At 37.2% G+C, this 27,204-nt stretch overlaps 3 protein-coding genes across 7 annotated transcripts in view; 1 reads left to right on the forward strand and 2 right to left on the reverse strand.

Annotated features, from left to right (window-relative positions):
• Nucleotides 1–13: 13 nt before the first annotated feature.
• Nucleotides 14–8,123, reverse strand: mep1ba (meprin A subunit beta a). Its single transcript, XM_079583409.1, has 14 exons — nt 7,995–8,123; nt 7,779–7,797; nt 7,623–7,682; nt 7,507–7,550; nt 6,380–6,458; nt 6,102–6,219; nt 5,438–5,616; nt 5,081–5,299; nt 4,739–4,891; nt 3,356–3,571; nt 1,342–1,809; nt 582–767; nt 270–497; nt 14–171 (listed from the first exon to the last, which is right to left on the reverse strand). Coding segments are annotated over exons 1-14 (2,028 nt in total). The 5' UTR covers nt 8,052–8,123; the 3' UTR covers nt 14–169.
• A 175-nt stretch (nt 8,124–8,298) lies between these two features.
• On the reverse strand, nt 8,299–12,662 carry rnf125 (ring finger protein 125, E3 ubiquitin protein ligase). Of its 3 annotated transcripts, none has more exons than XM_079583418.1 (9): nt 12,553–12,662; nt 11,719–11,840; nt 11,138–11,225; nt 10,955–11,043; nt 10,519–10,875; nt 10,393–10,443; nt 9,327–9,435; nt 9,003–9,110; nt 8,299–8,895 (listed from the first exon to the last, which is right to left on the reverse strand). In XM_079583418.1, exons 2-9 carry the CDS (start codon nt 11,799–11,801, stop codon nt 8,833–8,835), a joined length of 948 nt encoding a protein of 315 aa, XP_079439544.1. In that variant the 5' UTR covers nt 11,802–11,840; nt 12,553–12,662; the 3' UTR covers nt 8,299–8,832. The 3 variants fall into 3 exon arrangements, with proteins under 3 accessions (XP_079439544.1, XP_079439543.1, XP_079439545.1); XM_079583417.1 differs by having other exon boundaries at nt 11,719–12,011; nt 12,553–12,648; XM_079583419.1 differs by lacking the exon at nt 11,719–11,840.
• Nucleotides 12,663–13,070: 408 nt separating this feature from the next.
• The window catches only part of trappc8 (trafficking protein particle complex subunit 8), a 61,694-nt gene continuing 47,560 nt past the window's right edge, over nt 13,071–27,204 (forward strand). The window contains exons 1-5 of one of the 3 annotated variants that reach the window (XM_079639839.1): nt 13,071–13,375; nt 17,446–17,640; nt 19,271–19,339; nt 24,006–24,095; nt 24,656–24,830. In XM_079639839.1, the coding sequence (XP_079495965.1) occupies nt 13,219–13,375; nt 17,446–17,640; nt 19,271–19,339; nt 24,006–24,095; nt 24,656–24,830 (686 nt within the window). In that variant the 5' untranslated portion in view covers nt 13,071–13,218. Of the gene's footprint in view, nt 13,376–17,445; nt 17,641–19,255; nt 19,340–24,005; nt 24,096–24,655; nt 24,831–27,204 lie in introns of all 3 variants that reach the window. The other 2 variants (XM_079639838.1, XM_079639840.1) reach the window with 2 other exon arrangements.

The raw sequence follows: 27,204 nt of genomic DNA on the forward strand, positions 1-27,204 counted from the left end.
TCTTTTTTATTTTAGGTTTTTGAGTTTTATGCATTTTAAAGGCAAGTTATTATTCCATAGATCAAGGAATTTTTTTTTTTTTCTCCGTTGAGGCTTCATGATATATTCTGAATTCATGATGTCCTTAGGGCCTGCCTTTTAGTCCACTGTCCACTGTGGACATTTGGGGTTCTGTAAGAGAAAATTCAGTATAATAGGAGTTAATGCATTTAATAGTTCAGTTATCAGGTGTGGAATGAGAGAACTGAATTGGGTAAATGGACACTCACAACCGTCTGTCCTCTCTGGCTCAATCTCTCTTTCCATCTGTCGTCTTCTCCTTTGCACGTAGAACAATACACTCGCAACAAGACCAAGGAACATGGCAACACCCACAAAAACGCTTACTGCCACCGTTGTTGTAGAGCTTCTACTGGAGTCCTCAATCTGTAATCGCTGATCTCTGAATTCCGGTCTCCAAAACTCTCTCGACTGAGGCTCCAAAAGTCCAGTCACATCTATTGACGAAGTTACACATTCAACTTCTGTCATATTTCATAGGAATTTCACAGGAATGGAATACCAAATTGCTGCTCACAAACCTTCAAGGGAGAGGAGGAAGATGACATCATCTCCTTTAATGAAGCTCCGACTCTTCAGCCGATCATGTGTGATGTAATTGCTGGTACCATAACCGGGTCCCCGGTAGAATGAACTGCCGTCTGTGTCAGTGACGCGACTGCCTACTTTTCGTGGGTCATCCCAGAAATACTCCACATTACCCATGGCTGCATAAAAGAGAGAATATACTATTTATAAAACGTCTTTTGTCATTTATCTCTAAGGCTACGTCTACGTTAATCCAGATAGATGTTTTTCTTTATGTTTTGGATGGATATTATGGATGTTTTTGTCATGTGATGCATTATTTTACCCACAGTACATAGTAGATATGGTTATACTGGACCCCTGCCACATTATTACCCCCCTAGTATTGGTAGGTTTAGGATTGTGGGAGAGGGGTTAGGATTAGGAGAGGGGTTAGGATTAGGGGTGGGGTTAGATTAGGCAATCAGGTAGTGACCATATTTGGACATTGGCTGCTTCACTTTTCTACAATTTCTACTAGAGTGAAGGTGTCGTCCATATTTTTTACAGTCTATGAGAAACTCATGGAAAATGTTTGAAAACGCTAGTGTGGATGGAGAGTATTTGGAAATGAATACGCAGTTTACAAACATCCAAATTAATGTATACTAAATAATCTGGAACAACGTACTGTATCTGTTGAAGCATTTATGGCTCATTAAAATGCCTAGTATCGGCTGCTTTCTTTCCTCCCTAACTCTGTTTATATCTTACAGTCAGTGGAGGTCTTGGTTGGATCAGTAGTGATCATCCTCATGTTGTTCATGCGGTGTTGGATGTCTGGATTCTGGTCCATCATCTCCATGGATGCTTGTCGCCATGGACACGGCCATTGGAGATTGTCATCATAAGGTCCGGAGGTCAAGTGGAGGTAAATTGCCATTTTATCTGGGCTATTCTTCAAGCCATTAATGTACAAACCAATCTGAAATGAGTAACCATCTGGGGTTAGGAAGCGGGGGCTGTAGGTTTTGGCGCCGATAGCAGTTGTAGCCAGAAGAGTGGTAAAATCTCGAATACGCCAAGTGAACTGAGGACACTGGGTCTCTGAGAGGTTGATGTCGTCCAGAGAAAGACCACCCTTTGATGCATCTCTTCCTTTAACTCCTTCAAACACCACTCTGAATTTATCAGAGACATCTAGTGTCACATGGTATAGTTCCCAGGAGTCTTTAAGTCCACCTAAATAGCACAAGTATACATTACCCATAGCATAAAAATTTATCCTTAAAGGAATACTCCACTTTTTTTGGAAATAGGCTCATTTTCCAACTGCCCTAGAGTTAGACAGTTGAGTTTTACCGTTTTCAAATCCATTCAGCCGATCTCCGAGTCTGGTGATACACTTTTAGCATAGCTTAGAATAGATAATTGAATCTGATTAGACCGTTAACATCTCTCTCAAAAAAATGTCCAAAGAATTTCGATATTTTTCCTATTTAAAACTTGACTCTTCTGTAGTTACATCGTGTATTAAGACCGACAGAAAATTATGACTAGGAACTATACTCTCATTCCTGCATAATAATAATCAAGGATCTGTGCTGCCATACCAGCAGGCGTAATGATAGTACGCAGCGCCTGAAAATAGTCCCCAGCTTGGTAACTTCCAACGTGACCGACACTAAGTTTGTAATATCATTGCATATTGGCCTATAAAATCACAACTTTTAATTTTCCGTCGGTCTTAGTGGGCTACACGATGTAACTACAGAAGAGTCAAGTTTTTTGAGAGAGATGCTTACGGTCTAATCAGTTTCAATGATCTATGCTAAAAGTGCTACAGCCAGACCCGGAGATCGGCTGAATGGATTCGAAAAGGTAAAACTCAACTGTCTAACTCTAGGGGAGTTGGAAAATGAGCCTATTTCCAAAATAAGTGGAGCGTTCCTTTAAGGTATGGTCACTAAATTTCGCAGAAGTCACTTTCAAATCAAGCAGCTTTCTGTTGGTCAGTGCGTCAAATTCATGTAACCAACTTGGACACGAGCGATAAATTTGTGGGGAACTTTGTCGCCCCCACACAAAACTCCCAAACTTGTAGATCCCGATTGGAACGACTAGATTTCACCGCAACGATAAATGTGACTGCACTTTTAAGGCGTGGTCACTTTAGTCAAATTTAAAAATGTCCACTGTCAATAGTGAGAGATGTGCTAAAGCGCAGAATGTGATTTCACCAAGTACAACAGGTTCTTGGATCAACAGCTTTGTTGATCCTGGAACAACATTCCTGTCCAAAAATGTATTCCTTATGTATTCCTACCCATAAGTTATCCCTAAAATCAGAGGGAAATTATAGGTGAATAACACTGATGTATAAGCACCTAACCCTGGTTTTAACCCTAAACTTGACACAAACTGTAAACTCTCCTTCAAATCTGATTGTTTGATTGGAATGTTGTTCCAGGATCAACAAAGACGTTGATCCAGGAACATGTTGTACTTGGTAAAATCAGGTTTTGCTATAAAGCAGCTCACACAGAAGTCTCTTTCAAGCCAAGCAGCTTTCTGTTGGTCAATACGTTGAATTTACGTGGCCAACTTGAACACTGCGTGCATGGGGAACTTTTTTGCACTCACACGAAATTCCCAATCAACCAGATTCCTTTTGGAACGACTGGATTTTGTCTGCGAATTTTCTCTGAGCAACGGTAGGCTACATGTGACTCCAACTTTCACAGTAAATAATTATTGATTTGGGATTTTAAATAATTGGATTTATTACCACTGATCTTCTTAATGAGTCTCAGGTCTCCTTTGGGATTTTCAGCGGTGTATTCGCGCACCCAGATGTTTAGCTGGTCATCGGCGCCCCCACTGCTGTAATGATAGAACTGCAGGCATTGGGAGCGTCTTTTGGGATAAAACAGGCGACTTTCCAAGTAAGCCATGTTTCCTTGGGTACCCGTGGCTGTGCTGAAATGCATGAAGAACCCAACCCCTGTAAAAGCATAAATTTTATCAGATAATAAGATACTAAGCCAATCTTGTCACTTTCTCACACCTCTTTGAACCTTAGGATGGAGATAATTTTGCATGTGATATAGCAACCCTTGACAAGAAGAGTCTAGATAAGGTCAAATAATGAGATCTCCTTATTGTGTCGGTAAAATATGTTTATCATGAAGACCAAAGTGCCACCATAATAATATCATAAAAGAGTAATCACTGCAGGATTATGGACTTTGAATTATTAAACTTTTTACACAGTGGTGGTATACCAGTGAACAGACAACATTTAATAAACAAATATGGTTTCCACATGATACTGTCCCATTTAAGAGAATCTTTGGCCTAACTAGGTATGATATGATAAGACAAATTTTTCACGCATCGTTAATCAGATAGGCTATATATATATATATATATATATATATATATATATATATATATATATATATATATATATATATAAAATATATAAGATATATATAAAATATATAAGATATATATAAAATATATATATATATATATATTTTAAATATCTTACAATAATGTACATTCCTAACATTATACTTTGTTTAATAATCTTGAAAAAAAGATGCAAATAGGTCAACTGACATTTTTTAAATATTTTTAAATAAATTGTGCGAAAATATTTGCTATGTGAGTGTTATTCACGTGAAACCCCAGCTAACAAAAATATAATTTTTTTGTTGTTGTTGCTAACATTCCCATTAAGTAATGAAAACGTTGTTTCTGAATCTTCACTGAACATTCAAAAGTTCATGTGATGAACACTTTACTATCCCATGAGGCCACAGGAGAGGATTTATGAATAGCAGTGAAGCGACGTAAATGATCGCCAAGTAAGTTTCAACTATAAACTTAGAAAACTAGTACCAACTAGACATTATGCGATTTTTGACGCAACTAATCACAACCAATAAGAAAATATTAACAATAATAATTTGAGGTTATGTTATGGGGATTTTGGACCAATGAGATTTCACAATGGGCGGGGATGCATGCTAGCTCTGTTAGCATCTGTTAGCTCACTCATGAAGTTTCGTCACCAACAGTTCTGTGGCTAAAAAAAAAAGGAACATTTTCAATGCAAAACAATGTCGGGTTGAATCCTGCTTTTTGTGTTTAGGGGTGTCCATACCTTGACATTGACCCAGAGTGGTGTAGTCCGTCTTTGGACCGCCCTCTACAGTTTGTACACGAGCCCACTTGGCATTTCCACCATCTCCCTGGATCATACCACAGATGTTCGGTTCCTCAAAGTGGCAAGAGTCCAGAAAACTCGAGGTTGTAGCTGGAAGAATTTTGAAAGATATTTTAGAAGGAGATTAGTGAGAGAAGCCAAGTATTAGTTGAGCAAGTAGTCTTTATCTAACCAGTCAGACTAATTGAATTATATTTATAAAAAATAATGGATTATTTAACCAATCAAGGTCAACCAGTCTCCCACAGAGAGTGTTATAAATTATAATCCTAAACTTACTACAATTGTATAGCCTGTTTAGCTTGAGCAGGTCGCTATCACTGAACTCCATGCGTTGACCAATCACATCCAAGAATTCTGGTATCTTGGTAACGATGGTTGGCTCTTGGCCTTTGTTGAAGGACGTCTTACTGTAGTGCATGACCGAAGCGTAATCATAGGGCACACCGAGAGAGCTTGACACAGTTTCATCATATAAATTGAAGTTGTGCTCTTTACCTAAGTGAGAATTAAACCAGGAAACAGTTGCATGTAATAGAATATATAAAGTAAAGAGTTTGGCATGATAGAATGATATCACTAAAAATCGATTTATTATTCAATGGCATGAAACATGTTTATGAATTCAGTTATTACCCTCTTCAATCTGGTCCCACACTATGGTGACGTAGTCGTCTCTGTCAGTTCTGGATTGCTCGTGCCACAAACCCAGCGCATGCAGAAACTCATGCTCCACTGTTCCTAAACTGTCACAGTTTGCACCAATCGACAAGTCCTGTTTCCCCATCTGTCGATTCCCCACCTTCGAGTAACATCTGGAACAGAGAAAAATCCTGAATTTCACGTTGTTGCAAAAGTAAACACCCCTTCGGATTCAGTCAGTGCAAGGGGGAAAGAAAAAGTCCCTCGTACTGTTGCAGCTTGCACATGCCTGTAATGTTTTAAAATGCTATTACTGGCATAAAATATTAGGTAACACTTTATTTCGAAGGTCGACTTTAGACGTTTACTGGCCTGTCTTTGCATGTACATGTCAACTACCCGTCATTAGAATTAGTAGACTGTTTGCTTAATATCTGCTAACACTTTTTGTTGCAAAGTTGCATAAAGTGGACCATCAAAATAGTGTTACCAAATATTATTTGGTACTTTTTAAATTGTTACATTTTTAATTACTTAAATCCAAAAAAGTATATGTATAAAAAGGATTTTGTATTGCAAAAATGTCAGAGCACAATATGTTACATCCATTAATATGAACGTGGATAGAGTTGGAGTTTAATGTTTGAAGTTTCCTCACCCGCTGCCTTTAAACACAAAAATGTAGTTTGGCTCTCCACCCCAGGGTTTGAAGTCAATACAGGTCTTGAGTCTGTATTGCTCAAATGCTTTCAGTATCACGCCTTTGGCATTGATCTCTGTTGAAAATGACATAAGAACGAGTGAAAGAGCATGTAAAAGAGAGAAAGACAGTGAGCGAGAGATTTTAAAATATTAAGTTAAAGTGAATAAATGTCAGATAAAGATCAAAGCAATAATTCAACTGAACCGAATCAATAATTTTATAGATTCATCTACCAAGGCTGCTGTCAAGAAAGTACGGCACAGTGGTAGGCCAGCGATACTGTTCACCCAGAATAGTGTTTCTGCCTTCTCCCTGTTAAACACAAACCAAACATGGATTTAGCTTCATTTACACATCCCTGTTATTTCATAGGCAAGTTATTCGTATATATATATATATATATATGGCTTTTGAAAAATGAGAACATTTACACATGTCCATATTTTATTTACAAACCTCATAGAAAATGAACGACAACAACAACGTCAAATAATATTGAGTTTGACATTCTGAGGTTTAAGCATTTTCTGAAGGTTAAGCATCTACTAAAATTATTTAGTAATTTTTATGTTTTGTCATGTTTATTGCTTAAAATTCAAAAGCAATATTTTTTTCAGATGTCCTAGATTTTAGTTACTAACCTCATAGAAAACAGCTCACGTAATTTATTTAGTTTGACATTTTCTGAATGTTATTGTTACAAGCGAGGCTCCTTCGCACCGTTAGATGGAGCCATCACCCGAATATTGACTTTCTCATTTGGACTTAATTTCCCATAGGCCCTCGTTCCTGGGACTGATTGCACTCTCACCTGCATTTCATCACACACACATTTCTTAAGCAGATCACTTTGCGAAGTCTTGATTTGCCTCGGTGATCTTTTCTGAGCATGCATTCATTGTGTATTGTTATACCCGTGTTTGATTTTATTTGGACTGTTCTGATTTGATATGCCGCCTCGGCCCGCCTGCCTTGACCCTTGCCTGTTGTTTGGACTCTGTACGTTTGCTGCCTTCCCGGACTACTGTTTGTTTCTGTTTACGCTGTCATTGCTGTAGACTGCACTTTTACTGCATAACTTTTTAATAAAACTGCAGATGGATCCTCGTTCCAGATAAGCATCTCCTAATTTTTTATTTAATTTTGAAGTTTGTTTATTACACAAACTGTATTTACACGTCCTAAATTGTAGTTACAGACCTCATAAAAAAATGAATGGTTAAACAAACTAGTTTGACATCCTGAGGTTTGTTACACATTTTCTAAAAGGTTAAGCATTTCCTAAAATATATTTGTTTGGTCCTATTTTGTACCCTGTTCGTGGAAAGTACCACGAGAACCTGTTTTCTAAAACACTGACCTTCTCTATCAGAATGTCTCCTTCCACCAGGTGAATTCCTGCCTCTGTTGAACAACACAGCGGTTACTGCAAAAGTATAATCGAAATAATGCTAGATTTATGACGTTTCCACAAACCTTCATTTATTTCAAATATATCCTGGTCTTTTCCATTATCTACATCAATCTCTGTTTTGCCTACATAAAAAAAAGAAGTCAAAGTTCAGAGCATAGAGTATAAAATGCTTTTCAAATCAAATGTTATTTTGAAAGAATGTGATTATAATGACTCGCCTGACAGTGAAGATGTTGGCTTTGAAAGAAAACATTTGAGGAAAGTGTCAAAGGTGGTGTTTACATCAACAAATAATGACAGTGCAAGCCTTGATATTGTATGAAATAACCAATTCCAAATAACAAAGTAGCTGTGGTCTAAAATAATTTCCTTTTGTTTATTATATGATCACAAAATTGTTTTCTATGACTGAAAGTACTGAATTCTGGACTTACCAAACCCAGGACTGCGGTACATAAGAATAAAATGAGGAATGTATGGAGAAATGCCATGATCACTTTACTTCTCTTCAAAATATCAGTGTGTGTGTGTATGAACCAATTTATAGAACAAAAAGAGCTTAGTCTGCAACGATAAGAGCCTGCAGCTGATAGGATCAGATTTATAACACTGATGGTCACCATGATATTACATGATACAAGTAGTTATTGATAATGACATGGCTAAGAGTTTGAGGTTTAATTGCACACTATATAAATTATAAACACACACTTCCTGAAGTCTGCGATGAAAACAATTCCACAGTATGTTGTTTAGTAGAAACTTTTATTTCACAAATATATAGGCCTATATATTACAGTGGGATGCAGACCCTGAAGACATTCAAAAAATACATCCTAAATCTAACAAAAAGTGTGTATTGCACACTATATATCTTATATCTAAAATGAAAGTGCAAGAACAGCTAAATTGTGCAAAATGTTTTCAGCTGATGAATCTTGTTAAAGGCATGATCAATATAGGCTATGAAAATGAAAATAACTTCAATTTATATGATGAAATGGTGTCATATGAAAACACAACACAGCTTAAAATACATCTTAATCATATAATCAACTTTTTTCTGCTTTAATAGCAGTTCATTCAAAATTTCTAACCACAGCCTTTTTTGTAAATTAATTTCAATATCATATCTTCAACTTCTTCACTTCTCAACTATTCACGATTATGCCATACTCTTGAATACAAACTTATTTTAGATGCTGTCCAGAAAAAACCCCAGAGAACAGTGTTGTTCATGTTATGTTTCTGAAAATTAGCTCTAAATGTTTTTCATAGGCTATATGATGCTAGAATTGCACACTGAAGGTTCATCTCATCGGTTTGGTGCAGGTTCTGGATCAGAGAAATAAAGGATTACAGTTAAACATTGACAGTGTGTGTGTGTGAATATATATTTATTGGGGAAAGTTCTTTGACTTGTGTACGTGTATATGACTTACAGTTATATCGTCCATGTAGTAGCAGTGGCGCATGTTGAGGTGGGCAACGAAGTCGCGGCTGTAGTACTGCGGATCACCGTGAGGTGTCGCCACACACACTGGACACACCTAGAGGGCGCCAGAGGACACACAACAATCTTGAGTGTGTAGCAGTCAGCACTGCTGAGTCATTTCAAACTGAAGAAGGGTGTAGTTAAAATACTTTCTCAAATTAGATTGCGCAGATAAATATGACTGAAAAGGAAGTTAATGTTTCAAATGAATGCGCTGCAAGTTTAATTCAACACATTGGATATTAGAATCACTCTATGAACCCTGACTGACCACACGTCTGCTGTCATTGACATGACGGTTATTGCAGTGATCGCGTAGACCGAGTTCATCCAGTCCATTATCCTGGCAGTATGGACACACAAATATCCTCGCAGTTAAACTGAGAGATAGAGAGAGAAAAACAATCGCGAAATTTAGTAAGAGTAAAATACTTTTACGTTTTTATTTTATTTTATAGCATAATGCTTCAAGTCTGCTAAAAATAAATTTAGCAGACCGAAGTAGCCTATATTATGTAGGCCTATAGCCTATTATGCATTTTTCTTTTTTCTGTATGAAACAATGCCACTCAAGAACCGTTTTGGGTTCCTGAACGAACCTTTTTTTTTCTTAGTGTGGAAAAACATGTTATTAATCTGAACCTTTTGTGCAATATAATGTTATAGGTTCTTAATGGAACCAAAGATGCCAATAAAGAACCTTAACTATAACCTTATTTTTAAGAGTATAATAAAAATGATTGATGTTCGTTCTGATATTAAATGCCGAAATGATCCTAAATGCATTTAAATTTGAAATAACCCTATTTTTAGAATTATGTAGCCCAATGGCGCATTATTTGGCCAAAATTTTTGCCGACAAGAAAAATCAGAAAAATGTTCTATAAAATGAGCACTAACTTAGGCTATAACAAGAGGTAGCAAAATCGTGCACATTAGTGGAGTGATACACAGATTTGATTTAAATAAATTAATAAAATTAGATTGTTATGATATTTTATTAAAATAAATAGAATATTAAAAATGTCTTAAAATAAAAAAGTAGATTAAAATAAATACTAAAAAAATTGATGAAAAATAAAATAAATAATTAAATAATATATAGTACTAGCTATTATGAGTAGAAATAAACACTTTTTTGGCAATAAACATATTTGGCATCTAAAAGAAAACCCCTGCTCTAGAATGTCATTGTATGCTGTACGTGTAGGATTTGTTGAATTACTGGAATAGTCAGAGGGGTTCATTGGAAGGGGTTTTTCACATGCTTTTGGCAGTGCAGTGCATCTGTTTATGAAAAGGAGTGTATAAGGAAGTATAAATACAGATGTCCTCACCCTTGAGGTCGAAGATTATTTTCCATTAGAGTGATCTCCGTTTGCCATGGCCTGTGAATGAAGCAAAATATGAGTTAGCCAAGCCATATAAGTCAATCAAACGATGATCCTCTTGATGGGACTTACCAATCATCAAGCACCGCCTGCAAATTTTCCCGGGGCGGGGCAGGGTTTAGCGGGAATGGGGCGAGGTTTGGCAGCCATGGGATGGGGTTTGGCAGCAGTGGGGCGAGGTTTGGCAGCAGTGGAGCTGGGGCAGGTCTTTGGGTGACTTGGAAAAGACCCCCTGGGGCAGCATTAAAGGTTGCTACATTTGCAGGTTGAACTCGAATCCGGGGCATTGGAACGGGCCGTGTGGCAGGAATTAAAAGAGGACGGGCTTGGTTTTGTGGGGCAGGTGCCAGGGAAGCCTGATTGGGCAGACTGACTGGAGCGGCAGTGTTTGTCTCTTGTGCCAGTGAATCTTGAAGTTGGCTGATGAGACTGTTGGTTTAAAAGCATGGTAAATTATTTCGAGTTCGACAGAAAAGGCACTAAATGTTGAAATTTGCCTGAGACTTACGTATGTATGTTTGAGCCTACAGGTCTTCTTGAATTAACTGCATGAAAATTCCCTGGCAGGATTTGGCGCAGATGCCTTCTACTAGGAGGCTGCGAGAAAAATATTAATAAGCATTCGGTCTTTAATGAACTCCACTTACAGAAATACTGGTATTAATTTATCACATGCAGGGCAATTTATTACCAATGAATTATTTGCAGAAACACTGCCTCTGCAGTATGGGCAATGAATCCTGTATCGAAAAGATTGATTGAGGCATCTCTGACAAAATCTAGAAGTACAGAGAAAGACAAAGAGTGTGTGTGAGAAAGTAAAATAATCAACTATTACCAGGAAGAAGACAAAAGTGGCTGTCAATAGAGGTAACCATAGTCAAGACGTCATGTGATGGAATTTCCCTTTAGAAATCCTTTCACTTTTGCTCAGGTTGTTTATCAGAAATTATATTTATAGCTATGTGGAGGAAATAATGTAAATGTATAGCACATGAAAAAAGAGTTATAAAATAAATAACAGAAATTTCCACCATAAACACTGTTTCCAAATACAAAGGCTTTTCAATGAGTTACTGCGATTATCAGTTCTACAAATATATATATATTTATATATACAAGACATTTCTGTATAAAATGACAAAATATTTGGCACGTTAAGTTATGTTCAATACGTTTTAAAAAAACGTACAAGATTGATCTAAGTTTGTCAGTTTGAAGTGGCCACATGAAGGCACCAAAATCACTATTTGAAATATAAATCACACTTACACCTTTCCACAGCATGGTGAAGGTTGAGAAGGATTACTTATATTCCCTCTGCACACAGGACACACTTCCTCTGAAGCTGACATGTCCAAATTGTCAGCTGTCTGCTGTGCTGGCAGTCTAGTCTGTTGATATCTTCACTTTCAGATTGCAGTTGCTTATACAGTCAACTTCCTTATTTGCATAAAGAGGGAGTGTATTCTGTAACGTCAGCTTCCTTTCTTTTTTCTTGGTGATAAATATGAGACCGCCTTTACCGGAACTCATCTTCTAAATAAAGTGACGTGACTCAGAGACTGTGAAAGAAATGTGTAGGCCTATAGGCATATCTTTTAAGCTTTTTATGCAATTCAAAATCTGTCTATAGTTAATGAACATTTTTGAATGAAAGCAACACACTAATAAATTGATAGGAGAAGTGAGTTTTGTTGATGAATTACATTACACTGGACATGCAATAAAAAAAAATAAAAAAACAATTATGCCATTTAACAGGCACGTTTATCCAATATGACTTAATTCATCTGCCGCATCTTATATTGACAGAGTTGATACACTCTAAAAAATAATAGTTCCCAAAGTTTTTTTTTTTTTTTTTTGCAGTGATTCCATAAAAGAAACATTTTTGGTTCTTCAAATAACCTTTAGTGATCAGAACCATGTTTTTCTTAGTGTGAAGAACATTTTATTCTAAAGAACTTTTCTATAACCTTTTTTTGAAATGGAAAGATTCAATGGATGTGAAAGGTTCTTCATGGAACCCTGCATCAGTGCAAAAAAAAAAAAACCTTTATTTTAAAGAGTGTAGGCTAGGCTACCGTTCTATTGCGGACTCACCTTCACAAATCCTGGGACATTGTAACTTTTCTTTACATGTCTGTCTGTCTATCCGTGTGTTAAGTGTCTATACCTTTCTGTCTAAAACGCAAAATCGTCAATGTCAAATTAACACCCATTAGTATGTATCAACAATCAACATTGATTATGTTCAGGTTCGTTTATAGCCTACCGGTATGTCCACTATTGTTTGTTTCTGCCTCAAAAGTTTACTTCTTGTAATTTTGAATTTATATCTCGCAATTCTGAATTTATTTCTAGCCTTTCCGAGTTTATAACTCGGATTTCTGAGGGGGAGGAAAGTCTTTTTTTTTCGTGTTGGAAAAGAGTTTCACACTACTCAGTTTTAATGTCACACTTTTTTTTACACAAATGTTGTGTTTATTCAACACCATGTATTACACATCTGCCAGTCTGTCATAAATACCGAAAGTAAAAGGTTATTTACGGGTAACGGGGCTTTTATTATGGAAGAAGTAACTTAGAGCTTTTATTTCATTGCGGAAGTGAAATCACCTGACCGCCGCTAAGCTTCTTGGGCAAAATCGATCAGCAGGCAGCAGTGGATTTCAACATGTCTGCCGTCGGCTGTCAGTAAAGGAGGTATTTGTTTTCAAGTCAACAGCAGACCCGTGAGCTCGGTGAAGAACAGACGAGGCCGCGCTCATGGCTCAGTGTGTGCAGTCAGTGCAGGAGTTCATCCAGGACTCGTTCGTGCCGATGGTGGCCGTCCTGTGCAGCGAGGATGCGGAGAGAGTGACCCGCAAAAACAACCTGACTTTCCCCGAGCTGCTGCGGCCTTTCTGCCGCCTGACGTCCGAGGGTAAGAACCCAGCTGAGCAGACAACCGCGGATCACACATCACAACTGCTTATCACTCGAGAAGACGGCTGTTATATACACACACACACACACACACTCAGGCTGTGTGTTATACATACACGCATTCTACACTTTCACAAAACCTAGTGAGCTGTCTGCCTATGCTACATTGCCTAAAATTGACTAGGTGCAATTACAACTTAGTTATATGCTTTGAGAGGCAGCTCGGTAGAGTTTGTGCGACATGCCTAAAATACTTTCTTGGATAGCAGCTTACTAGGATTTGAGAGACACTGTAAATGATGTCTAGGAAGCAGGCAGCTCAGTAGGTTTTGAGACACACGCCCTAAAATGCTGTTTAGATAGACCGCTCACTGGATTTTTAGTCACACGCCCCGAAATGCTAAATAGGTGGGTCACTAAGTGTTGAGAGAGACATCCCGAAAATGCTGTCTAGGTTGGCAGCTCCATAGATTTTTAGGGCCAGATCTTTGTCCGGTGAGGCCCCTGGACAGACGTCATTGGAGGTTCCCCAGCCACTGTCAATCATAGTGGCAGACCCCTTTCTTTAAGTGAAAAGGTCATGTTTTGGTTGATGGCATTAGTTGTATGGTTTTCTTGGCCCTATATTGCACTGTATTCTGAGGGTCCTGGGGCCCTTTGGGCAAATGCTGTGTGTGTTTATAAATTTGGAGCTTTCTGTGCCTTGAGTCCCTGGGGCATCACTGGCCATGATATGGTTGACATGATTATATGATAAGTTAGTGTGATTATCAACTCAAAGGCTGCAATTTGATTAAATATGTATAGTCTGTTGTTGTGCTGCATGTTTTATATTAGAATAAAGCTCAGCACTGTATTACATCTTACAGTGATTTCAGCTCAGTTCACAGTAAATGCTGCTTCTCAGTTCGTTGCATGTGCAGTGAGTTTAACGTGCATTTTGGAAACACAATGTGCGCTTTCATTTCCAGCATTTCTGTGGACAGACGTTTACAGCATTTCAAAGCAAAACAACAATGCAAATATCTGAACGTTTGAAAGTGAAGAATTTAAGGCATAAATATTAGCATTGCAGTGTAAAAAAATTGTTTTTTAAAGACTACAATTATCAAATAATATTTTTATTTTATTTCACAGGACAATTGTAATTTACAAAAGTAATATATTTATATCTTCATTTTTATAATTAGATTAAAAAACAATATATATATATATATATATATATATATATATATATATATATATATATATATATATATTATATAAACACTTACTAACAGAAGATTCATTTTATCTATGTATTTGCATGTCATGTGACCATTAACCAGCATCATGAACATGTCAATGTTTTATAAAATTATTGAGATAGTAATTTAAAATCTCAGGGGGTTCTTCAAGTAAACAACATCTATGAGGTTCAGCTGACAAAAAAAATTTGGGAACCCCTGCGCTAGATGTCCTTAGTGTTTCCTTTGTAAGTATAATCCAGCCCTGAGTCTGAGTCAAATGACAGGAAAGGGTCACACTCACACAACCTGAAATCGGATCTGATTTCCGCTCATCTGAGCATTTAGTGACCAGAGACTCAGACAGACACACCACAGATCAGATTCCTCAGTTGGTGAGGGTAAGATTACCACTCAAATAAAGGCCTGTGCTGTTAATCACCAGCCTATATAAAGTATATGGGATAATCCTAAAGAGGCAGGCGATCAGATCAACTGGCTCAACTTATGAAGACTGCGGTTGTTTACATTAGCGTACTAGTCTGTGATAGTAATGTTGCTGTTAAATCGCAACGCAATACTGATGTACGCTACTGCTTAAAAGTTTAGGGTCGGGAAGATTTTTTTAATGCTTTTTTTAAAGAAGCATTTTATGCTCATCAAAATACAGGGAAACGGTAATATTGTGAAATATTTTAATTTAAAATAACTGCTTTCTATTTGAAAATATTTTTCAAATGTTTGAAATTTATTCCTGTGCTGGTAAAGCTGAATTTTCAGCATCACTACTCCAGTCTTCAGTGCCACATGATCCTTCAGAAATCATTCTAATATGCGGATTTGATGCTCAAGAAACATTTCTTATTATTATCAATGTTGAAAACAAACAGTTGTGCTGCTTAATTTTTGTGGCAACCATAATACTTTAGGATTCTTTCCAGGATTCATTGATGAATAGAAAGTTTGACATAATATTTGTTTGAAATATAAATTGTTTGTAATGTTATACATGTCTTTAATGTCACTTTTGATCAATTTAATATCCTTGCAGAATACAATTATTAGTTACCTTATTTCTTAAAAAAAGAAAGAAAGGTAGTGTACACTTGACCACAGATGCCATTTTAAATGGTTCATTAAAAAATGTCAGTCGCTCAAGTATTCCTATTAGCCCCAGGGATTAGAAACAAAATGTGCAGAAAATATATTTTTGTGATCTTTGGCCTTCTTTCCAAATATCAACCCGATTAGGACTGAATCACCTTTTTGCTTCAGAATCTGTCGACACTGGACACATGAACCCCTCAGAAGGAGACATGATGGGCAATACAAATATTTGCAGACCGGACGGGGTGTAATTCTGCTTACTGCAACAAATTATTTGATTTAATGAAAAATTATTGTAACAAAATAACATTACTAGCTGGTTACCAGCATGTAGTCTGGAACAATTGGAAGAGTTTTATTCGTGTTTTTTTTCGGTTTCTTCTGGTCATTGTTGAACAGCTTTTAAATCCCTGTCTGAGCTACGACATCACACACAGAATATCGGCCATTTAGGAATTGTGGGAAAATATGACGCATGGTTTGCTGTAGCTCATAGTCAGTCATTATTGCTCCGATTCACTTGTTGTCTGTTATTATCAGATAACTCTTTCAGACACTAAGAACAATTTCTTCTATTCATATGTTGGAGTGAGCTGTGGATTCGTAGAAATGATATTAACACAGTTAGGGTGACCCAAATGAACACAGTCCTCTCTGTCTGTGTGTGTGTGTGTGTGTGTGTGTGTGTGTTTGTCCCTCGGTAATGTGATTGGATTTATTCAGGAATGCCTTGGGAGCAGAGGAGCAAAGTCTCATCTTTATTCTGCATGTTATGCTTATCATGTGAAGTGTGGAGCGAGAAAACACGGGCGCATTATTGGAAAGTGTTCAGAAGAGGGTGTGAACATGAAGGGGTGGCAAGGCAACATATTTGAACAGGGAAGGGTGGATGAAGAGGGATGAGGTGAGGTCTAGAGGTGGGCAGATGTCATAAGTTTAGAAACCCAGCTGTGTTGTGGCATTCCTTAACCTTGACCATTTATTTCCTAAATACTCTCTCCAAAGTTTGTCCACTGCTAATAATTAATTACATTTGTATAGCACTTGTATTAATATAATTTCAAAAGCATACAAAAAATAGAATAGTACCTTTTCAGAGCTGTACCTTAACATAAATATCAGCAATATTAGTAATCAAAACATTAATCAATATCAACATTAAGTACGTTTATATATTATATTATATTGTTATACAAAATCGCAAAGGTTTAAATAAATATGTAAATAAATCAAATGTTTTTCAGTGTTCCATGTGAATCAACTAGAGTCAGAAACATTGAAGTGATTCTTTTCCATGTGATCGTGTTTCTTGTGTATGTGGGTATTTATATGAAAATATTAAGCAGCACAACTGTTTTCAACATTGATAAGAAATGTTTCCTGCACATCAAATCAGCATGTTAGAATGATTTCTGAAGGATCATGTGACATTGAAGGCTGGAGTAATAATGCTGAAAATCCAGCTTTGCATCACAGGAATAAATTGCATTTTAAAATATATTACAAACAGGAAACTTAAATGTATATATTAAAATAAATGTTTTGATAACAAACTGATGGTCCAGGAACAACCAATTTTGGATTCTGCCGGACACTAAGTTGGCTAGGATAAAAGCTTCAGCTACAAGAAAATTAAATGACAGTACTATTATAAATTTGGCATCAGCTTGTTCAACTGACAAACTTCCTCTTTCTCTCCCTTCTTCCTTTTTTTCCCCCCGTTACTGAACTGTAGGTCATTTGCGTGATCCCAACAACCAGGTGGTTGTGGTGAAGGGTCTCCGGATCAGCGTGACTGGGGTCAACACACGTCCTCCACAAACCCCAGAGCTGGAAAGGCTCCTCAGCCAGGCGGTTTCTGTCTGCCAGCCTCCTGAAGGCTCGCCTGCCAACGTCATCTCGGCTGGAGACTACGACCTCAACATAAGCGGTAAGTGCTTGTGGAGAGTTTTCTGTTCACGTTGGGGAAATCCGTAGAGGACCTGATTATGTTACTGCCACGTTTTTTAAAGGAGGAAAGTGGAATGGCCTAAAGTGAACAGAAACTGGAACTGACAGATTGTTTCCTAATGCAACATATTTACAGTTCTACTCATACGTTTACATAGCCCTTGCAGAATCTATATGTGGTTATTTGTTGCCTTTTTTCAGTAGCCATAAGTGAATCTGGGCAATACAAACAAGCATCATATCACAATATGCTTCCTTTTGGTTGATGACAATGTATATCACAATATACACGTTCTTTATGGAAATTAGGGATGTCATGACAAATTGCCGTAATGTTAAACTGAAATTTTGTAACCGAGTTGTCTAAGAAAACGGTCTCTTTTCAGTGATCCATTTGAAATAGCCTGCTTAATGACATGGAGAAAACAAACGCATGCAAGGTCTGAGGTAAAATTAAGTAATTTTGTTTTCCGCCTCATTTACACTTTTCAAAATAATATATTATTTGTTGGCAGAGGCTGACGTTTGGTTGGGTCAGACAAAATTACAATTTTTAACAGCAGCAATAGGGCAAGACGTGTGGTAGAAAGTTTTGACGCAAAATGACTCGAGTTCGAATCCGCCTTTTGTCACATATCAGATCAGAAAGGCAAAGTAATGGTAGACTTATCAAAAATGTGTTAAATTTAGATTTTATAGAATTAATACAAAATGTATACTATTTAAATAGTCATGAACACTGTAGTGAAAGGGCTTTGCAAATAAATTAATGCTATATTGTTTTATATATGTCTGTTCAATATGTTTTCCCCCTAATTTGTAACTACCGGTAACATGTTTTGCAAATTTATACTGGTTTATTGTTTTTTACAGACATTTATGATTTTGCAGAATGTGTTACACAGAAAAAGGTTGACTTCTCTAAATGAAAAAAAAGGAAAAAAAATGTTTGACTCATGAGCCGTTTTATAATATCAACTTTTTTTATTTTATGGAACTCGTTTCATAGTAGTGTCTCATATCAGCACCTGATGAGGGCAGCAGAGCCCTTGAGGAAAAGAGTGAGAATCCAATATCATAATTGTCCATGAAATTAAAGGGTTTGGTTTGCATTAGACATTTATGATTTATCAGTTTTTGATCTTGTTTTTAATTTTTCACATTTTCTCCCCCTCCCCCCCCCCCAACACTTCTCTCGTGGATGTATTTTTGGTAAGAGCTCTGACTGTCATACACATGCTCTCCTTCAGTGTGTGTATGCCAGGTCTCACACACGTGTGCTGTGCTATGCTGTTAACCCTTTAAACAATGAGTGTGATGTGTTTGGTCCCCATTCAGATCATAGGCTGCCAGTAGAGCCCGTCCCCTCACGTAGCCCCCCTGCTACACCAATCACTTAGGTGGGCTTAAAGCCCCGACAAACCCCTGACACTAACACACCAAACTACACCAGCCGGCTCATTCCTTTTAACTGAATGAGCGTAGATGAATGCACATTGCTGGCTGTGTCTTGTGTTTTTGGTTTTGGATGTGTTACGCTTTTGTGGTTCCTGTCAGTGAGCTTTAACCAGACTGCCTGTCTCTTCTCCTCTCAGACCGCACGGTCAAAGCGAGCGTTCCCTGGTACTCTGACTGGAAAGAAACACTCACCCAACTGAGCTCGTCCAAGTACTACACAGGTATTCCCGTCCTTCCCGTGCTGGGAGTGCGTGAGAGGGCTTTCCTCAGACGCCTTCTCCAAATCATTTCCTGGCCTAGCTCGCTCCGTAGCACACCTGCCGCTAAATCTCCTTTCCTCTTTCCAATCCAGCTTCCTCCTTTTTCTCAGGATGTTGGTGGTGGTCCTATAGCTTCTTGTGTGTGTTTGAGATAGATCCAAGGGAAATGACTCATTGTGCTGAAACTGTCATATAATGGCTTAGCGATTTCTTCATTATATCCAATCAGTTTGTGTTCCAGTTGAGAGTCAGACTATATTTAATGATCGTTTCGACCGTCTTTTGTACGATTTTCAGCTCAATGAGTCATTTAATCCATTTCACTTTCTAGTCTCGTGTCTCCTCCTCTCTGTAGATCCACTGTTCCTGTTGCTGTGAAGTAGAGATTGACTTTACATGCACTTTTTACAAATCAGTTTGATTTGATGTGAAATATTGGTATCTGTCTTGTTCTACACTGTAAGATATATCCTGTCAAATTTTCTGTAAAATACTGGCAGCTGTGGTTGCTGGAAATGACAATGTTTCAGGTATTACAGGATGGCATATTGATGCCTGTATAGTTAACAACTTATAACCCTATATTTCATTAAGTGATATTAATAAACCAATCAACTTGAACTACTAAAATCAGATTTTTACCTTAGTGTACTGATGCACCAATAATATGAACAGGTGGTAAGCTAGAAAGCCACATGACGAATCAGGGTTCATTGTAAGTGGTTTGTTCATTAAACTTGGCCAAAAACCATCTGGGAAACACTCGGCCCTAAAATAATGCAATAATCATTAACTGAATAACAGAAAATGTAACTCAAAACACCCCAATGAACATCACTGATACTGAAAAGGAGAATAACCTGTAAAGTATTTATATAAAATATAATCATATATGATGAGTCAATCAAAGACTTCTAGGAATGCTGTTTTTTTTTTAACATAAGTTTTCCAACTCTAAATACAGAAAAGTTGTGACTTTGTAAAATGCAATAAAATCAAGGATCTGTGATTTGTTAGTTCTCTTTAAACTTTATTTAAAGTCCCCCCTGTGGTAGAAATCAAGGTTTTAATATTGTTTGTCTATGTGACCAGTGGTTTTAATATGCTTTAAGACAAACCATGTGTAAACATGTCAACACCAGTACTCATTTTTTTTTCCTTAACTGCAGTGAACCAAAAGCCCTATTCAGACGGTAATAGTTTCTCATGGGGTCGTGAGGTATTTTCATCATTTACAGGGGCTAGTCTGTGATTTTTATTGCGGTCCAAATACAGAATGTAAGTGTTTTTCTCCCACTACCCGCTTGAAAATCCCCGGCCGAATTACCTACTGTTTTTTTTTTTAAACACCAAGGGCGTTTGGTCATTTAATTGCTGCCCGAATCCACATCTCTGAGTTTACAAGAAGAGATCACTTCAAAATTCACTGTTTAAATCATTTTTCACCAGTGCCAAGCACCGTTCAATAACTGTTGCGCTTTGCAACTAGTTTATATGCATTTTAAAGATCTAGCTTCCACTTGTTACTGAAATGCTGAAAAGTATTAACAAGAACAATATTTCATCACTGCTCAAAAGAGAAAGAGAAGAAAAGCAAGTAAAAATTTAAATTGGGCCTTTATTATGGCAGCAATTATATACATAAAAAAATGTTTTTACCTCATGTAAATAAGATGCTTTATTAACTTATTTCCGCTCATTTTCACATTTTTAAAATGACATCCATCATTTTGAGGTAAATTACAATACAGACAATCATTTTAACTAGTGCGGATATCTTCCTATGTTTAAACATCAGATTTAAATAATCAAACAATAAATAGGACATTAAGCTATTTTATTATAAAATGAAATATGAATTTATTATTTTTATTTCAAGCATTTGACATTTTATTTATAACGGACAATCATGCGACTGACCAAATGAGCAGTGCGTTTCCAGGTTTATAGAATAAACGAATGCATTAGTTTTATCACTGAGGTGCCATGCAAATGTATTTTTACAGACGTCCACATGATAAACAATTACCGTCCGAATAGGGCTAAAGAAATCGCTGTTGTTTCTGATGTCACAAACTACCTTGTAACCAATCAGGTCAACGTGTGATCGTCGAGTGGATCACTGTGCTGGAGTGAGTGGAGGCGGGGCTAATTTGCATATTAATAGAACCGCATATACTAAACAAGGCACGAGTGTAGAGCTACATTCAAGCTATTTTAAGGCATGAATAAAAAAAATTATGTAATTTTGGAGATCAAAGATGAGTTTTAAGGGATACAATTATTTACTACAGGGAGACTAATGACAAAAGTACAAAGAAAATATTTGAAGTGTTTTGCAGACCAACTTGAGTATATTTTGCAAATATAAACACATTTTGATTTTGATGGCTGCAACACTCCAAAAAAGTTGGGACAGAGGCAAAATAAAAGTGAAAAGCTTAAAGTTAAACTCTTGAAAGAGTCCACAATGAGCAGGTGAATTGGTAATAGGTGATGGTATTTTGTTTGGGTGTAAAATGTGCATCTCAGTCTTGGCAAGCAAAGATGGGTCACGGCTCACCACTTTGTGCCAAATATCATGAGATAATTTTCAAACAATTCAAATATCACATTTCTCAATGCAAGTTGCAAAGAATTTATGTCTTTCACCATCACTCGGCAGTGAAAACTTTGAAAATCTTCTCTTTGTACGTTTGTCAGTTAAATAAAGGGTAAAGAGAATTAACGATCACAGATTCTTGCATTTTACAAAATGTCAAAACGTTTCTGGATTTGGGTTTGTATGTTAATTCATAGTTTTTACTTTCAAAAAACACAGAACAGTATTTTATTTTAGTGAAATTTCATATAATGCAATGTTAAAACCTTTACAGATTTTCATCGTATATGGCAAGGTTATCTTGCAGTTAACAGGTTTTTACTCTTGCATATACCGGTATTTATATACTTTCTGTACACATTACAGATATTTCTACAGTCTATCAATACACTAATGCTCTCAGACAAGTAAAAAGTTAGCTTAATATTATTTAAACTTTTGGATTTAGAATATGCAAAACACATTTTCAAAAATGCCTTGTGGTTTTTCTGAACTAGTAAGAAGCTTATATAATAGACTTGTTTAATGTTTTGTTCATGAGACAAAATCAGACACCAGGAGATATACTAAATTTATATTATTTATGGAAATTACTTACAATATTTGTAATTATGATTAGCCTTTATCGCGACATTAACACAGTCTTCTTAGCATGGGGCTTCAATGGGATACACAGCATTACTGCAGGGGGTGTGCTAATTATAGTTTGAAAACAAATTAAAATGTTCATTATGCAAAAATTCATGTAACCACAGCTAAAGTTCAGCTAAATGTTTAATTGTCCAGGCCATAATTTCACAGTCTGTTTTACACAGTATGCAACAGGGGGTCCCTATAAAACCATCAGGGGGTCCTTGGACTGATAAAAGTTAAAAGCTCCTGTTTTAAAGCACACATAATAATCATAATATATATATATATATATATATATATATATATATATATATATATATATAAATAAATGAAGAAACGGGTAAATTAGTCTAGTTCTTCTCACTAGAAAGTTGCCATTGTAATACTCAGAGCTACACCGCAAACAAGTGATGTGCTTCATTGATTATAGTGTGCTAGATATGGTTTGTTGTATTGCAGTGTCGGCATGGTGTTTCAGCTCTACCCTCTCTGTTAAGATTCAGATAAAGAATTGATCGTGAGGCTGCCAGAGTGGAGTGCATCATGCCGTCTGCTTATTGTCATGAATGATTCAGAGTGGACCATTGATTGAGACGAAATGTCAAGGAACTGAACTAATGAATCTGTTGCATAAAAATCAGTTCAACCTCATCTTCCCTCAGTGCTGGATAGACTAAAAGGGGGAAATTGATCATGCGTGATGCGTGCGTTCAAAACAACCTGTTTTGAACATCCTGCTTTTCTTTAAGCAAAATTAGGTTGAATCTAAATGATATCATAAAGGGTTTCAAAGTGATGTTAGGTGCTGTAATCTCGATTTAAGGTATGGTCACATTTTCCGTCTTTTGGTGAATTTTGTTTATTTTTTTGTGGGCGAAATCGAGTAATTTGAGGAGGAATACACACGATTGGGAATTTCACGTGCAGATGAAAGATTTCCCCACACAGATTTCCCAGTGGTTTTAAGTTGACCAACAGAAAGCTGCTTGGTTTAACTTCTGTGTGAGCTGTGCTTCAGACATCATTAAACTATTGACAATAAACAATGGACCTTTTTTGCCCTCAAAATTTAACTGAAATTTTGCTAATGTGACCGGACCTTTATGCTTTAAAAGTGCCATTTGATTGAAGAGCTGAATTTACATTTGAACAAATTATTGGAAAATTATTAGGTAGTTTTCAATCTGTTATTTTGCTGTAAAAGACTAAAAATGTAATCTGTTAAGCTTCTATTGAATATCAAATGTCATTTCCCCCCCTATTCGTCCTGCCTTTCATAATGTGCTTCTCTCCTATTCCGCCTGGAGGGTTGGTCATGTGGCCTCACTGGCCTGTATTAATCTTGCTTCTGAAACAAGATAATATTTCTGTGTGTGTGTGTTTATCTTACAGCCACAACACCATGGTTTGAGACTTACCGCGAGAACTTCCTGCAGTCCATGCCGGCATCAGAGCACGAGTTCCTCAGCCACTACCTGGCCTGTATCCTTCAAAACACAGAACTACTCTCTTTGCCCCTCTCCTAATAACTCGACCTTGCTTGCTTCTTTTTATGCTCGTATTCTTTCTTTACCACAAGGGACACACCGAAATTTTGACTGTATAAAACTTTCTGCCAAGAATGCTATAAAATGTCAAAGTATTTGTTTCTATTATTTGATTAAGTATAAATTTAATCTAATTATAAATTATAGTTATGGATGTCCATTGATACAAAAAAAAGGCTATATATATATATACTTCCGTTCAAAAGTCTAGAATAACCAAGATGTCTCCTATGCTCACCACGGTTGCTATTATTTGATCATAACTACAGTAAAAATAGTAATACTGTGAAATATTATTACATTTCACATAATTCTAATATCCTTACTTGCCCAGTCTATCCAGATTTTTGACTCTGTTGGTTTCGGGCAAGAATATATATTTTGTCACTCTTGTATTTAGCGCTCTTCTCCTCCTCCACTTTTTTTTTTCTCTCGGTCTCTGTTTTGCTCTTCCCTCCATCTGTATTGTGAGAGATCTCCTGAACTCGGCTGCAGGTATGTTGGTGGTGTCGTCCCATGAGGCGGTGCCGACGGAGCAGTTCCTCAAGCTGTCCCAGGAACAGCACAGAATCCAGCACAGTGGAGAATACACCCACCCCAAATGGTTCATCCCCAACACGCTCAAATATTACGTGCTGCTTCACGATATCAGTGACGGAGACGAGCAGAGGTTTGTGTGTGTGTGTGCACGTCAGTCTCAAGTTTTCTCCTTGTACAGGGTTCGAAATTAACTTTTTTACTTAGTAGCGCTTGTGCTCACAACTTCAAAAAGTTAGGAGCACCAGCAAAACTTTAAAATGTTTATATTCTTTGCCACACACTTGTCTCAGCATTTCTTGAGCTTGGCACTCTCCCCGTGCTTAATCAAGCTCTCACGCTTAAATTGTGTGAATTAGTGATGCGGTTATGTCTGCTGATAATACGCGGCTCAGGTGGGCCAAGTATTAAAAAATAACATTCCAATTAATAGCGGGTGGGTCGCGGATGGATGTGAGAGAAATCATTAATGTGTTCATTTTAATAATGACACAGAGCTATCGGTTCACGATAAAACGCAAAGAACGTGGATAACTTTCAGTTTCAACAACAACGTATATCTCTTCAGGGAAAACCAATTTAAAAAAAACATGCCTCAAGCATCTCCTAGTGGTCATCATTATATAAAACACACAGAATGAACCTTAAATTGCTTAAAGGAAATTGCTTAAAGATGGGGTAAGCGGTATTTCAAAAAACGCTGTTGAACATTTTTGATATTTGAAATCAACCCAAACAAACACACCCCTCTCTTCATTGCTCCGCCTCCAAAACTCACCCTCCAATCCTAACCGCCCTGCTCCGAGTTGGTCTCGAACCCCAATCCCACGGTATGCGAGACGAGTGCATTAACAATGACCCTAAACACCACATTCTCTAGCAGTCATCAGGGTGACTCTCTCTAGCTGGCCTCCGTTACGCACACAATCCAAGAGTGGATGTCTGTTTATCATAGCAGAAGCACAACAAAATAATGCTTCATGAAAAATAAAGCGTAGATGATGAACGAATGACAAGGAAGCACAATGAATGAATGAATGAACGCACAGTACAGTACACAATAATAATTGCAAACAAGAAGTTGGTTGTTAGTTGCCAACAGCTCCAGACAAACAATGACACTCAAACCCAGTGTTACTCACATTTGGACCCAAATCAAAGCAACCTCCACGTCTGTTTTTAGGTCTTCCCGCTTAGGTCTCTCCAGCACTGGAAAGCTTTTCTAATATTAACGCGGGTCGTAAAGCTCTTGCCCAGTCATAACCCTTCGTTTTCCTGTGATTTCTTCTGAGCTTTTCTCTTTTATTTTGTCTCATCTCTATTTCTGCAGTCTTTCTTCAAATCTCCCTCTTGCTCGTTCTCTTTTCTCCACCGTCATACGCCCCTTAATGCCGATTGGCTACATGCATTTGTTGTTGTTTGTTCGTGTTTCGGTCTGACTAACTTCGAAACAGCGTTTTTCAAATACCGCTTACCCACCTTTAACAACTTAACATCCTTAAAGGGGGTAATTCACCCAAAAATTACATTTCTGTCATTAATTACTCACCCTCATGTCGTTCCAAACCCGTAAGACCTTCGTTCATCTTTGGAACACAAATTAAGATATTTTTGAAAAATCCGAGAGCTTTCTGATTTTTAACTAACTAATTTTTAACTAGAGCTCCCACATATGATCACTATAAACTAGAGCTGCACGAGTAATCGTTAAGAGATTGTGATCTCAATTCAAACACTCACACGATCTCATTCCAACATGACAACAATTCTGCCATGTCTATTAAACTTTTCTCAAGAACAAACACAGCGGAACATTTAAATTCGCGCTGACACTGACCCAGAGAGAGCAGTTAGGTTATGAAACAGCTTCACAAATAGTCTTTTCAGCCACACGGTATCATTATTTCTATGTTACAAATTTTCATATTATCCCAGAAATACTGCAAGCGCACGGAGGTGACACCTTTGACTTTTGGCTTGACCAATGAAAAAGGTGCAATTCTCAAGCAGGAAAGTTCCTCTGTTTGCAACAACACACACTGGATTCTATGAGAAGGTGAGGTCCACCAAAGTGTGAGTCATTAATCAAGTAATATTTTGATAGGAGACACCACCTAGATGGGGCTACATTTAACTTGTAGTTTTATCATCAGGCATACATAACACTATACAATATGAAAAGATAATATACAAAAAGTAATAATAAACAAAATGTAGTACTGGGGAAATGCATGTTCATTCATTAGACAGATTTGTCAATGGATTAGTGGAGATAATTCCATTTCTAAGGGACTGCATGTCTGTTTCTTGTGGCCGGTACGGTTCTCTGTTATTGAGAACAATCAATGTCCCAAGTGTCTTTGAGTGGGTATAATGATCATTCTCGGTGGCGAAACCAGACATCACGCAGTCTTCCTGGGTGAGCGCTTGTGAAGATTAAGTGGAACAATGGTGTGTTTGATCGTTCCAGTCGTTACATATGACGAGGGCAATTCAAAAAATATGCA

Source organism: Phoxinus phoxinus, assembly GCF_949152265.1.
Source record: "Phoxinus phoxinus genome assembly, chromosome: 16".
NCBI lineage: Eukaryota > Metazoa > Chordata > Actinopteri > Cypriniformes > Leuciscidae > Phoxinus > Phoxinus phoxinus.

Bases quoted from the DNA above. Each gene is read 5' to 3' on its own strand.
- mep1ba (XM_079583409.1), bottom strand. From the start codon at position 8,051: ATGGCATTTCTCCATACATTCCTCATTTTATTCTTATGTACCGCAGTC. The intron at 1,810-3,355 runs GTAATAAATCCA...TGTGCTATTTAG, and splicing joins ACTCATTAAGAAGATCAGTG to GTGGACTTAAAGACTCCTGG. The intron at 768-1,341 runs GTAAGATATAAA...TCTTTTATGCAG, and splicing joins AACCAAGACCTCCACTGACT to CCATGGGTAATGTGGAGTAT.
- rnf125 (XM_079583418.1), bottom strand. From the start codon at position 11,801: ATGTCAGCTTCAGAGGAAGTGTGTCCTGTGTGCAGAGGGAATATAAGT. The intron at 11,044-11,137 runs GTAATAAATTGC...TTTTTCTCGCAG, and splicing joins TTTCTGCAAATAATTCATTG to CCTCCTAGTAGAAGGCATCT. The intron at 10,444-10,518 runs GTAAGTCCCATC...CTTCATTCACAG, and splicing joins CAGGCGGTGCTTGATGATTG to GCCATGGCAAACGGAGATCA.